Source organism: Anabrus simplex, chromosome 1, assembly GCF_040414725.1.
Source record: "Anabrus simplex isolate iqAnaSimp1 chromosome 1, ASM4041472v1, whole genome shotgun sequence".
NCBI lineage: Eukaryota > Metazoa > Arthropoda > Insecta > Orthoptera > Tettigoniidae > Anabrus > Anabrus simplex.
In genome coordinates this window covers 1,451,218,700-1,451,233,942 of record NC_090265.1, presented here as the reverse complement: position 1 = coordinate 1,451,233,942, position 15,243 = coordinate 1,451,218,700, and the positions used below count along the sequence as shown (strand labels likewise).

The 15,243-nt window shown below is 40.8% G+C and overlaps 1 protein-coding gene across 1 annotated transcript in view; it reads left to right on the top strand.

Moving 5' to 3' along the window:
- The first annotated feature begins 572 nt into the window (after positions 1-572).
- Positions 573-15,243, top strand: part of LOC136879412 (probable cytochrome P450 6a14) — a 41,550-nt gene continuing 26,879 nt past the window's right edge. Inside the window, exons 1-2 of the mRNA XM_067153233.2 lie at positions 573-677; positions 13,127-14,094. Coding sequence (XP_067009334.2) covers positions 13,140-14,094 — 955 coding nt within the window. The 5' untranslated portion in view covers positions 573-677; positions 13,127-13,139. The remainder of the gene's footprint in view (positions 678-13,126; positions 14,095-15,243) is intronic.

The window sequence follows — 15,243 nt, the reverse complement described above, 5'->3', positions numbered from 1 at the left end:
CTTCCCTGCAAGAGTCCGCCCAGTATTTTGTCAGAGAATGTACAGTGATATAGCTCAACTTCAGACACGGTGCAGTCACATGCTCGTCTTGGCTAAGGTCACACTTTGTTCTCAAGAATGTGTTTACCTTTAATGATTACAGTATTTATGAAAACCATATTATTTTCTTTTCAATTTCTCGTTTCGCTTCCAAATAATGAAATAGTATTAAAGCAACTTTGAAATTGATGTGCCACTGTAAACATTAAGAATTTTACTCAGGTTTATATGACGTTTATTTGCTCAAAATGTCCTCGAAAATGAGCTACGTAATTGCCCTTGACTCCTATTGAATCACTATTTACATGAACAACTTGGCATTCTTAGAAAAGCCGTGTATCATTCAGCCGTTTAACTGTTCTTTCTCTCCGTTTGGAGTTCCTCCAGACAGAGAGTAAAAATTCTAGTTTTTTGGGTTATGTGTACAGAAGCTCATCGCCCGTAACATTTCATCGTTCCCGGCTTCTCCAAGAACATGTTTTCTCTCTTAGAAGAATCACATGACGGCTGATAAGGAAATGCTGACTGACCGTGACTTGAAACTCCTTCCTTTGTTTTATCACTATACATACACCGGCTTGTAGGAGGTGCTAAAAAGTACTCCCGCGGTGCATCACTTCTCAGTTCTGAACAGATCGGTGAGTACGTTGCTTTTATTCACGACGTAATTGTTGCTTATATTAATAACAAGAGATATCGCGGTTTTCATTTTTATGTTCTTGTGAGTGTCAGACATGTTTCGTATTGTATGTGGTCTCAGCAAAAGCTATGTGACGGAAATTATTTGTGTATCGGACTCTTTAAAAAAGAAAAGACCAACGCCAGTGTTCACTTTGAATTTACGTGAATATGAAATAAACTTGTGGCTATTACAGCCATTGAAAGGTCTGGTCCCTTGGCTGAATGGTCAGCGTGGTGGTGTTCGCTTCACAGGGCACCGCATTCGATTTCAGGCAGGGACGGGGATTTAATATTAAGTGCTTAATTTCCTGGGGAGGTGGGTGTCCCCAACATTCCTGCAACTAACGCATTATGATTCCCAGTTCAGTATTAACACAGGCGGTATACAAAGCAAATGCCACCCTTCCTCGTCAGAGGGTACGCCTTACAAGGGCTGCACTTGGCTAACATTGACCAAACGAAATTATTATTAGCCCCCTAGAAGGTACCTTGGATCTGGCTGCCAATCAGATTTCAGAATGTTACGTGCACAGCGTATCGACTCTGGCTGATCTGTTTTGTTGGCAAAGCGTGGTCGCTGACATGATAACTTTTGTTTCAAGGGGAAGTGCGAGATGAAATCTGTAACGATTGTGAAAAACCGGATAACTGACAATGCAATTCCTAACCATTATTTTCCTGAAGACTGGTCACGCCTCTCAGCCACGTACGGATATGCAGTCCATCAGAACAATTGTCGTTGTGTTCATTTTCATATGCTTATGTGTACGGGAAAATAACCTTACATACCTTGTAGCACAGGCCTGCTGCAGAAATGTATGCATGATTCCCTCCTACAGTATAATGCATGTAAGGTTCATTTTCCTGTTCACATCGGCATAGGAATATGAACACAAGGACAATTGATCTGATGGGCAGCATATCCGTACGTGGCTGGAAGGCGTGACCAGTTTTAAAGAGCATAATGTTTAGGAAGTGCATTGTCAGTTACCCGGTTTTTCACAATCGTTACAGAAATATTCCCTCTTCGCTTTAACCACGGTATAGGAGACAGAGACCAGACACTAAGCTTGCCCTGTCTTCCGTTTCGACGTGATAACGCCATGTAATTAGGTCTACCGATGAAGGTGAGGGCTGGAATAGTTGGCGCAATGAAATTCGTTAGGATTATGATACCTCCATACAATAGGTAGGTAGAGATGGGTTGCGTTCATTTAACTATCAATATGTGGGACACATCCCCCCACTACGCAACTGGGTATGTCGGGAGGGAGAACTGTCGCGCACGGGAATCATACGTGCGCTGGTACATGTGTCTTTCAGTTTAAATGCAATAAACGGTAGTATTTATCTGATCCTACAATTATTAAGAGTGAGGTTCCTCAAGCCAGTATTACTGAACCATCATATATGAGAAAACAACGGGCTTTTTGTGTGTGATGTCATGCTGCAGGGCCTATAGAGTAATAAATAAGTTACAAGAATGTGAGCGAGTGCAAAAAGACATCGACAAAGTTTAAGGTGCGTACACACTTGCGAGCATCTTGCGAGCCGAGCGCCTCGCGAGCCGCTCACACTACGATGCTCGCAAGTGTGTACGGGGTAACGAGCGTAAAGCGAGCATGTTTTGAGCCGCTCGCTGCCGAGCCGACGGGAGTCGGTTTTCTAGGCGAGCACAAAGGGATGCTCGCGTTCAGTGTGGACGGCCAAGGAACGTGCTCGCAAGTGTGTACGGCTACAGTGAGCATCCCGCGAGCATGGCGGCCTGGTCGGATGAAGATGTGCTTACGCTAATAGACACTTATCGGACACATTCTGTTTTGTGGGACCCGAAAAATGGCGATCACTTTAAAAAGAATGTGAAAGAGGATGCATGGCGGGATATTGGCACAACAATTGGACGACCCGTGGATGAATGTAAAAAGAAAATTGTTTCTTTGTGGGCATCACTCCGGAGGGAAAGGAGCAAAGAGAAAAGCAGTCGCACTACTGGAAAAGGTAAGTTCTCGTGTTTAAATAAAATGAAGCTTGAACTTCCTTTTTGTACATGATTTATTATCTGTTTAAAATAATAACTGTAGTAAACAAGTAATGATATAATAATCAATAAATATCAAAAGTGAACACAGGTTGCAATTGAACAGGTAGTACCTATACAATACCGTATTCAATCACATGTTGTACTATTATCTTTTTCTTTTAAAGGAGCTACGGAAATTTACGGAAATTTGCATGTAATTCACAGACTGATCCTGCTTCCAAATGGCGAGCAATCGGCGAGCAAATGGCTCAAGCAGTGCTCGCGAGCCGCTCGGACATTTAATTTTTTCACGAGCGGCTCATGAGCGGCTCGCGAGGCGCTCGGCTCGCAAGATGCTCGCAAGTGTGTACGCACCTTTAGAGATTACAGCAGACGAATGAAGATATCAGTAAGATAAGGGGAAGGGCATTTTTATCTATCTACTTTTTTCCCGTTTTGTCGAGATAACGCCATATAATTAGGTATCGTGGTAGAAGTGAAGGTCTTGGGTTTGACCAAGAGGCAAAATCACCCCACTTTCAGTTACTTCATGGATGGGAGTGAAAGTACCTCATGGGGATCACTGTAAGTATGCAGGTGTTAATACTGGGACAGTCACATAAACGGCTTCCATTTCGCTGTCTGTTTAACATTGAGACATGGAGGAGGAGAGGTTACTCAGAAGGATAATGGTCTCGACCATGGAGCGTAAGAGAAGTAGAACACTAAGGTGATGGTTAGACTCAGCTTTTAATGACTGAATGATAAGGTGTTTCCACGCGAGATAACAGATTTTCCTATCTGCCTGCACTGCGTGGCCCAATCACTTCGCAGGTAAGTGGTATGTGATGCGTGAAGATGAACGATTGCTTATTTGTTTGTTTGTTTGTTTGTTTGTTTGTTTGTTTGTTTGTTTATAACATCACGAGAAAACGACTTAACAGAATTTCTGGAAACTCTGTAATTTCAAGGATAGTCAGGTTGTGCACTACGCTCTATATTATTTGATTAGTATACAGTGGCGTAGCAATATTAGGAATGTAAGGCAGGAAATGATACATTTCTCTGTTAATATTAGCTGTATCGAAAATCAATCAATAAATCAATCATTGATCTGCATTTAGGGCTGTCACCCAGGTGACAGATTTCCTATCAATTGTTTACTACCTATTACTAAATTGTTCCAAAGAAGTTGGAAATTACCTAATATTTCCCTTGATAAATATTATTCCAGTCCCTAATTCAGCTTCATATAAAGGAATATTTGCCCAAATTTGTCCTCCCGAATTCCAGCTTTTTTCTATTATGATCTTTGCCACATTTAAAAGCCCCACTCGATCTTATTCTTCTCTTAATGTCATTCCACGCCAAATCTCCACTGACAGCTCGAACATACTGTTTGTTTCCTGAGTTACAAGTCTTCCCAATCGAAGGTTTGCAGCATTTTCGTAACACTGCAATTTTGTCGGGAAAAAATTAAATGGCGTACGGCTTTTAGTGCCGGGATGTGTCCGAGGACTTCGGCTCGCCAGGTGCAGGTCTTTTGATATGACTACCGTAGGCGACCTGCGCGTCGTGATGAGGATGAAATGATTATGAAGACGACACGTAAACCCAGTCCCCGTGCCAGGGGAATTAACCAATTATGGTTAAAATTCCCGACTCTTGCTGGAATCGAACCCGGGACCCCTGTGACCAAAGCCCAGCACGCTAACCATTTAGGCATGGAGTCGGACACTTTTGTCGCAAATCACCCAGAACAAATCGTACTGCTTTCCGTTGGACCTCCTCCAGTTCTCGTATCAAGTAATCCAAGTAATCCTGGAGTTGGTGCCGTACACTGGACCTGTACTCCTATTGAGGTCTTACCGGAGACGTATACGCCATCACTTTTACATCCCTGATACAACCCCTAATCATATGAAGAGATCTGTAATCTTTATTTACAACCTTATTAAATTGATCATCCCAAGTGATGATCTCTCCTTATGTTAATACCAATGTAATTACACTGATCCTCGTGAGGTAATTTCACCCCATCAACACTAATTAAAACTGAGATGACCTTTCCTCTTGACGACACTTACAACCTGACCTCTTTAACCTGTAAGTAATAAACGTAATGCAAAGTATAACTTCAGGTCGCATGAGTTTTATGCCTTCTTACCGTACCATAATCCGGCTCCATGACTAAATGGGTAGCGTGCTGGCCTTGATCCACGAGGTCCCGGGTTCGATTTCTAGTCGGGTCGGGGATTTGAACCTTCATTAGCAATTCTGGTGGCTCTGGGGTTTGGTGTGTGTGCCGTCCTTATTAGAAGCCATCACACAGTAAGAAGGGCGTCATCTTCACAGAGGCGCAGATTGCCGTGATTGTTTTTATTAATAAAGGAAGGCGCACAATATGCATGTTTATTCAGTACTCATTGACACAAATCGATCAAGATATTTTTTAAGAACACACATCACAACACACCGTTTTTCACAACGTCTACACACATACACACTGGAACCGGCTCGTGGAATCCCACAGTTCCTTAATTAAGGCCACGGCCGCTTCCTTCGCAGTCCTAGCCCTTTTCTATCGTCGCCATAACACCGTTGTCAGTGCGACGTAAATAACTTGTAAGAAAATCGTGATACATCGCTGGAATTAAAATTAAGGAGCCATCTCATAATTTATCTGGCATAACTCAAGAGAATAAGAATGAAGTTCACCCTCGGCAAGTCTTCAAATAGTGTATCAGTGTTTTTCTGTTTTAGAATAATAAGTAGGTAATTTTTACGGGTTATATTTTGTACTTGCAGTAATAACGCAATCTAGCGGAGATGAGGGACAGCAAAAGAGGTTGAGATCACCTCATTTAAACAACTATAGTCACTCTGTGTTATGTTACTGTATTGTTGGTAAGTTTTAGGCGCTCATGTTTTTATGGTCATTACATATTTTCCTTCAGTTTCGACGATATTATTTCAATCCCAGTCCACCTTCTAGATTTTCCTTTTCCTTACTCTTGCATTGATCCTTTTTGCATTGTCTTTATATTTCTTTTCCTCACTTTGCTTCACGACGCACCGACGAAGACAGGCCTTATGGTGACGATGGGATAGGAAAGGGGTAGGAGTAGGAAGGAAACGGCCATGGCCTTAAGGTACAGCCCCAGCATTTGCCTGGTGTAAAAATGCGAAACAGCCGACAGTGGGATTTGAACCCACTATCTTCCGAATGCAAGCCCACAGCTCCGCGACGTTAACCGCATGGCCAACTCTTTCGTTCACGTTCTCTGTTTCATTTCTGTAGTTATATTCATTATATTCCTGGTAATGTTAATTTCGTGTGGCTATTGCTAGCTTAGTGGGGCCCTTTCAAGGCAAACCCTCCTATAAAGATTGGCGGCATCAGGCGTTTATGGGAAACTGCGTGTTATTGTGGAGGAAGATAGTGTTTTATGTGGTATGTGAGTTGCAGAGATGTTGAGTACAGCACAAACGTCCAGTCCCCGAGCCAGAGGAATTAATCATTTAAGCTTAACATCGCCGACCCATCAGAGAATCGAACCCGGAGCCATCAGTCCCAAACCGACGAAGTTAACCATTCAGACAGGGAGCCGGACATATCCCTGATGAATAAGGGCTAATAATCACACAGTTTTTCTGCTTATAAAACATTCATAGCAACCCCTCACATCGCCAGTTTATTCGTTGCCACGACGACTCAAAACATGTTCACGTCAGGGATGCAAGCCGTTGATGAACTTTGTAATAGAGATCTAATTTCGTGATTATTTCTATTATTACAGCTCGTTAGGTAAAAAGTTTCAGGTAACATGAAACACTGAAATTTCTGTTAAGCTTTCTTACCGTGGTTTAGTGAGAAAACAACAGACCCTAACAGACTAACAAACCGCATTTTGGACCTTCGCATGCATAATCCGAGGTAAATACGAGCATGAGGCAAAAGATTGAAGTGTACGGACAAAATTATAATTATTTTTAATAATATAGATTACTACATTTGCGACACTGATGTGCCAGAATTTTGTCCCGTAGGAGTTCTTTCCCGCCTCTATGGTGTAGTGGTTAGTGTGATTAGCCGCCACCCCCGGATGCCCGGATTCGATTCCCGGCTCTGCCACAAAATTTGAAAAGTGGAACGAGGGCTGGAACGGGGTCCACTCAGCCTCGGGAGGTCAGATGAGTAGAGGTGGGTTCGATTCCCACTTCAGCCATCCTGGAAGTGGTTTTCCGTGGTTTCCCTCTTCTACTCCAGGCAAATGCCGGGATGGTACCTAACTTAAGGCCACGGCCGCTTCCTTTTCTCTTCCTTATCTATCCGTTCCAATCTTCCCAAACCCCACAAGACCCCTGTTCAGCATTGCAGGTGCGGCCACCTGGGCGAGGTAATGGTCATTCTCCCCAGTTGTATCCCCGACCCAATATCTCACGCTCCAGGACACTGCCCTTGAGGCGGTAGAGGTGGGGTCCCTCGCTGAGTCCGAAGGAAAACCCGACTCTGCAGGATAAGCAGATTAAGTAAGTAAGCAGGAGTTCTTTCACGTGCCAGCAAATCTATCGGGACGAGGTTGTCGTATTTGAGCAAATTCAAATACCGCTAGCGTGAGCCAGGATTTTTCTTGTTTGTTTAAAATTTGCTTTACGTCGCACCGACACAGATAGGTCTTACGGCGATGATGGGATAGGAAAGGGCTAGGCGTGGGAAGGAAGCAGCTTTAATTAACGTACATCCTGGTGTGAAAGTGGGAAACCACAGAAAACCATCTTCAGGGATGCCGACTGTGCTCTTCGAACCCACTATCTCCCGGATGCAAGCTCACAGCTGCGCGCCCCTAACCACACGGCCAACTCACCCGGTGCCAGGATTGAACACGCCAACTTTGACTCAGACCAGCCCTCTATCGTATGAACCACTCAGTCTGTTGGTTTCTTTAGTTCGAGTAGAAGGCAAACAATTGAGTTGAATCTTAACTGAGATCAAGGGGTCTACTTTCCCAGTGCTAGAGATTTCCACCCAGCGGTGTCGAAAACCAACTTCTTTTATTGTAACATTAAATCAGTAGCAACAATCATTTCTTCCGCCATGAATGAGGCTGCAGTTTAAAAACCACAGTCACAATCAAAGGCGAGCATATTATTACTTTTATTATTATCATTATGAAAATTTATTTCTTTTTCTGGTGATGAGAAGGACATATTCCCATGTCTTGTACATGACTGTGCTACAACCAAAAATAAGATGAGTTGGTAAAACAGGATAATTTATTCAGGTTTCGACCAACGAAGCTACATGACCTGCTATATAGGACGATAGAAAACGTGACACACGAGTGTATCAGGGAAAAATAAACAAGCATTTTCAAGTCCTGTTATTCAGTAGAGGGAGCGCACTCGATAAAGGTCGCGCGTCTCACTATCATAAAAGTAGAATACACGGTTGCTCTGAGCCATAACTTTAACATTCACAGTACAGACAGAATTTATGAAGTATTATACGAACTTTCTTTCTTATAACAGCTATTTTTGGAGTCGCTGCAACCATGCAGACTATTTTGAGTTTCAACCTGAGATTTATATCCGGATGCACTTCCTGACTCCGGGTCATTTTCAGGCGGCTAGTCCAATATTCAGCACTCCAAATGTAAAACGACCCACTGCACTAATCACCCACTTTAATAATAATGATAATAAAATAATAATAATAATAATAATAATAATAATAATAATAATAATAAATGCCTTTATGCGTTCAATCTGAGAGCTTCTGCAAATTAACAAAATGCTTTCTCAATCCTCTGTTTACAACTAATGTAGTTCTGTCCTTTCGTTAGATTTCAAATGTCTTGTTAAATCATTAAAAACTGAGTATAGCCATCGTCGTCATGGTCCCGTTCCGCTTCTCTTCCACTTCTGCCGATCCTATTATTCTCCTAAGAAATCTTCTTCTTCTGTCTCTTTTCCCACACTGTGTCGCAAATGTATATTTCGTCCACATTTACGCCGGATGCCCTTCCTGACGCCAACCCCACGTGGACGGACGCAATCACAATGGCGAGTTTCTGTGGTTGTAGGTAGTGTTGTCTGAATATGAAAAGGAGAACAATATTAATCAGACGCGATTAAGATATTCGACCCGGTCGGGAATCAAACCAGGCATCCTCGGAACATAAGGCCTCAACACTGACCATTCAGCCAAAAAAAGTCGGACATTCTCCTAAGTAATCGATCCTCCTTTATTAGCACCATGGGACTCCACCACAGAAGCCAGTTTTTAACAAAAGCTTCACCAGTCCCGTTCACTCCTTAGTCCTCATGCCCTTAGGCTATTCTCCCATCATTGTTCCCAAATTATCTTACCAATAATAATTCTAATTCCAGCTCCATGGCTGAATGTTTAGCATGCTGGCCTTTGGTCCACGGAGTGCCGGGTTTGATTCCTGGCCGGGTCGGGGAATTTAACATCCTTAGGTTAATTCCTCTGGCTGCGGGTTGGGTGTTTGTGCCATCTTCAACATTACAACTCATCTTAGGTAAGGCCCCATCCTCGTCTTTTGGGCGTCAACTTGAAAGACCTGTACCAGGCTTCTACCTACCCCACCAGCCATTATTATGATTCTCCCTACGTTCATGTCTGCTTTAACTGTTTGTATAATACTAATAAATATATAAATGACTGAATAAATCAAATTATATAAATAAACAAAATACTTGAAATAAATTAATAAACATAATTAATCGAAATGTCCGTAGTTTGGGGGCCAGAGTTCACCAGAATGGATCCCTCGAATTTAGATAGAGCATCACAATTCTTTATCTCCCAGGGCATGTCCATAATGCTGCGTACTGGTACATCTGCTTCAGGCCTTACTTAACCTTGTGAAAACGACTAAATAGGAAGGTACTGCACCTAGGTTTATCAATAACTCCACTGATTCTAAAATATCTAACTAAATTCTTAATAAAATCCGTGCATGAGCACCTCATCAACACACCAAAATGCACTTATAATACACAAACAAAAGATTGCTGGAAGACTCCATATTTACAACAACAACAATGAAAACAGTAGGAAAACGAAAATGAGAACTAAACCACCATTTGTAGTTAGTTCGTTGAACAATGTACATATATGTAGATAAGTACCCTTCACTGTCTCTATATCAATACGACTTGCCGATTCTCATAATCGGCAGTTATAACATCACACAGATACGGTACCTCGTAATACTGTGTATGTCAGTCACTTTTTACAAACATAAAATACTACGTTCTACAAACAAGACTACGTTGCACAAACGTTTGGAGTCCAATCCAGTATATAGCAACAGCCTCACTCCTGTACCATGTATCAGCACTACTTCATTCCCGTACAGTCTGTCCGCACTACTTGTTGTAAAGATATATACATTTGAGCAACACACGCTTGTCGATCCTGAACATAAATTATGGAAAGTCTGAGATAGCTTTCACCAACATATAATGCCAGGCCGCCACAAGTGCTACAATACTAAGTTGTATGTCAGTCACTTTTCACACACATAAAATACCACGTTCCACAAACGTTTGAAGTCCAGTCCAGTATATAGCAACAGCCTCACTCCAGTACCGTCTATCAGCACTACTTCATTCCCGTACAGTCTGTCCGCACTACTTTCTTCTCGTACAGTGTGTCAGTTGTGGTTCGTTTCCGCTGTGATGTCCAAGTTTATATAAACATCCGCTTCTCCCTTCCTCTCAGATGATACGCTGAGATAGATCCTCGCCAGCCAGTCATAGTAGATCCTCTTGTCAAGACCATGCGCTGAACTTCTCCTTGGTCCGAAGTTATAAACAAACGCTCGGGTGTTTCACATGAGTCATAGAACTTTCCTAGTACAACATCAACAAGCTCATGTGATTCTGGGCTATTCACATGGTTCATCGAACTTACCCACAACAACAAGTACATCTCATAAGACACTGGAATGTCCGCATGAGTCATACAAATTACCAGAGTTATTAAAGCAATGTTTTCCCACTCATTGTTCAAAACAAATTACTCATACTAGATATATGGAGATCTCCCAGCTTACAAATATAAATGACAAAACATACATATAAAAATGATAATAATAATAATAATAATAATAATAATAATAATAATAATAATAATAATAATAATAATAATAATAGTAAAAATATAATAATGAATAGAATACTGACAATAATATCTCTCGCTTCTACAAATAGTGCCAGGTATTCCTGTTTGCATCTCATGCCTTCCATTATTATGCTTCCCAAAAATATGAAAATATTTATTTGCTCTATATCTTCCTGTCCTAACTTTACAGTTTTTCTTACTTTTCTTGCATTTATAGCCATACATTTTGTCTTCTTCTTATAGAATCTCATTCCGAATTCCTCACAGGTCTTATTTAATCTTCTGTCTTTCCAAGCATAGCTCTTTCAGCCTCTGCCAATAACACAATATCATCAGCAAATCAAATACATTCCATCCTCCTAGCACCAACCCGCACTCCTCTTTTTCCTTCCGTACATTTCTGAATGATATGCTCCAAATACATGTCAAACAGTATCCGGGATAGACAAGAGCCTTCTGATTGATATGTTGGAAACTGGGAGTGAGATTTGTAGATCTTAATGGGTGAATTGGAGATAGGGATCTACGCTCAGATTGCCTGCACTTGAACCGCTATGGTATGTATTAGTTGGAGGGTTTATTTAGAAGTGCTATAGGGAAGCGGGGCGGGCTAGTGAGGGGTGATGAGAGTAGAGGGAACCGGAAGTCGAACAAGGATGACATAATTTACTGTTAAACTATAGAAGTATTGTAAATAAAGGTATAGCATTAAGTAATTTAAAAGATACATGCCGAGGACACAATATATTTACCAGATATTGTAATAAGAGTTGAATCATGGTTGTGAAGTGATCTTATGAATTCAGAAATGTTGTTATAGAACAGGAGTGTTTATCGTAGGCACAGGATAGGAACGGTAGGAGGAGAATGATCATGCTGGTGAAAGAAGAATTTTAACCTACAAGAAAAGTATAAGACGAGAAACATGAAATTCAATGCGTAAGTTTTATCTCTAAAGAAACTAGGTTACTTTAGGTTTCTGGGGTGTACAGATCTCGAAGGGGTGATGCGGGCACTGATTAGTGATTATTTGACAAGATAATCAGCTGAGTGGGGAACGGCACAGAAAGGAACGCTACCGCCCCCTCAGTTTTAATTAATGTATTGATGGAGTAATTGTACCTTATAAGGATTGATGTACGAAATTGATTAATGAGGCTTTAAAGGAAGGTTACAAATCTCTTCGTATTTAGGGAAACGGGGAGGACTAGTGAGGGGTGATGAGAGTAGAGCGAACCAGAAGTCGAACAAGGATGACATAATGTTGTTAGTGTTAAACTATAGAAGTGTTGTAAAGAAAGGAATAGGACCCGAATTAGAGCATGGTTCTGGGGCATGGGACCCACGCCAGGATTATTTGATACGAGAAGTGGAAAAGATCCACAAAATTCATTCTGGGTGACATTAGTAAACGAGTAAGCTTGAGTAGAGCTTTCAAAAATAAGAAGACAAGGCTGGAATTAAAGAAGACCGACTGGGGCATATGTACATTTATAGGAAGAGGAATTAGCATTGGAACAATTTATCAAGGGAAATTCGATACATTTCGAAGTTCTTTGAAATAATTTAAGAAGAGTCTAGTTAAGAATTGATAGAGAATCTGTCACCGGGTCGATAGCCCTAAATGCAGAACAACAATGATTGATTGATTGATTGATTGATTGATTGATTGATTGATTGATTGATTGATTGATTGATTGATTGATTGATTGATTGATTGATTGATTGATTGATTGATTGATTGATTGATTGATTGATTGATTGATTGATTGATTGATTGATTGATTGATTGATTGATTGATTGATTGATTGATTGATTGATTGATTGATTGATTGATTGATTGATTGATTGATTGATTGATTGATTGATTTGCTATTCAGTCTCAGCTCGAACAGAGGAGAAGTCATAACCCTACAACTGAAACAATTATAACTCGTTCACAGATCCTTTACCGGTATTATTATTACTAGTATTAGTAGTAGTAATAAATACTAAATCATTATTATCAGTAAATATTAGTGTCGTATAATTTTTTAACAGCTTCGTTTCAGAAAGTTGAGCACTAACTTGGGTGTAGAGTCAAGGACCCCAAACCCAACTGGACGACAACCTTCAAGTCCAAGAAACTTATGTCGTCAATATGTTTTTCCTTAATTGTTTTTTTACTTTCGTCTCACAGCTCTTGTTCATTAATATACTAATGTAGCATTCTTTATCTCTCATTTCCTAGGTTGTTGACTACGATGGATTTTCTTAATCTCTTCCCTTACTCCAATGTGCTGGCAGCATGTGGGGCGATACTGGGACTCTGTTTTTGGTACTACTCACAAGCCTACAAGTACTGGAAGAACAGGGGAATTCCATATGTAGAACCTGAAATGTTCTTTGGTAATACAAAGGAGTTCTTTTTGATGCGCACTCCCTTCGCTCAGACGTTCGAGAAGCTCTACCAGAAGTTACAAGGACATAACTATGGCGGAGTATTTTCATTACTAAAACCAATCCTTCTACTACGTGATCCAGAATTAATCAAGAATTTCATGATTAAAGACTTTTCACATTTTCATGACCGAACGGGTGTAGTAGATAAAGTAAATAATCCACTGAGTCAACATCTATTTAATCTACAAGGAAATACATGGCGTAAATTACGTATTAAGCTTTCACCAACATTCACTTCAGGAAAAATTAAAATGATGTTCCTACTAATGAAAGAATGTGCTGAAGAAATGTCTGAACACTTAAAAGATTCAGCTAAGAATGGAGAATGCTTGGAATGGAAGGATGTGGCAGCAAACTACACGACGGATGTTATTGGAACGTGTGCATTTGGAATGCAGTTTAACGCTATTCAAGATCCTAACTCGGAACTTCGCGTGTTAGGTAGGAAGCTAGTAGGAACCCCAACTTGGCCGAAGTTACGAACGTTAAGAAGGATGGTGGTGAGCATGTTTCCAGTTCTTGCACCTCTACTTGATGCGCAGTTCCCATCAAAAGCTGTGTCTGATTCATTCCTGAAAACAGTGAAGGAGATAGTAGATTTACGCGAAAAGAATAATATAAAACGTAAAGACTTTATGCAACTCCTGATACAACTGAAGAATGAAGGTCGCGTCGAAGAAGACAATGAGATAATGTTGAACGGAGAAGAACAACGAAATGGCCATCAAAAAACAGAAGTATACGAGGACGACTTAAGTAAGTAATCATTTTCACTATTCATTAAGAACACCAGTTTGCATCTTTTAAAATAATCTAAAATGATTTCATACACGTATGAGTTCTTGAATCAATGTATGTAATCTAATTCTTGAACATATTTTCCTTTTTTATAATCTATGACGTCAGGCTTTTACACAAGATACGATAATATTACGTTTTAAAGAATAGGTACCTAATACTAATTGATTTAACTACAAATATTCAAACACTATTTCAAAGAACGGCTATGTTTGTAAATATATTTTTTAAATATTTTAAAGAACTTTCGTAATAATATCATGACTACTATTTCCTTTTCTTTTTGCTATTTGCTGTACGTTGCACCGACACAGGCAGATCTTATGGCGACGATGGGACAGGAAAGGCCTAGGAATGGAAAGGAAGCGGCCATGGCCTTAATTAAGGTACAGACCCAGCAATTGCCTGGTGTGAAAATGGGAAACCACGGAAAACCATCTTCAGGGCTGCCGACAGTGGGGTTCGAACCCCACTATCTCCTGGATGCGAGCTCACAGCTGCGCGCTCCTAACCACACGGCCCACTCGCCCGGTGATTACTATGTAACAAAGCAAAGAGTGTTCCATTAAATGTTAAGTTTAACCTCCTTTGACCTTTTTGAAGATCACTGTCCATGTTCAATATTCCACAGTAGTCGGCCGTCACTGTTTCATTCTACCTCCCCTGGTACTTTATTTCTGTTTCCCTAATATCCCAATGGAAGTGTTTACCTCGTTCGTTACTATAATGACCCAGATTGTCCGGCATATAGTCGATATCGGAGCGTAGAACGCGAAATTTTATATTAAGTGTACAACCCACATTCTTGAAGTTTTGCAACATTGTTTCAATAATTTTCTTGCAATTTGGATCTCTTTTATTCCATAGAATGTTTTCAGTAAAAAAATTTAAAGGTGGTTTTTTGGGTATTTCTTCTTCTTCTTCTTCTTCTTAATCTGTTTACCCTCCAGGGTCGGTTTTTCCCTCGGACTCAGCGAGGGGATCCCACCTCTACCACCTCAAGGGCAGTGTCCTGGAGTTTCAGACTTTGGTCGGGGGATACAACTGGGGAGAATTACCAGTACCTCGCCCAGGTGGCCTCACCTGCTATGCTGAACAGGGGCCTTG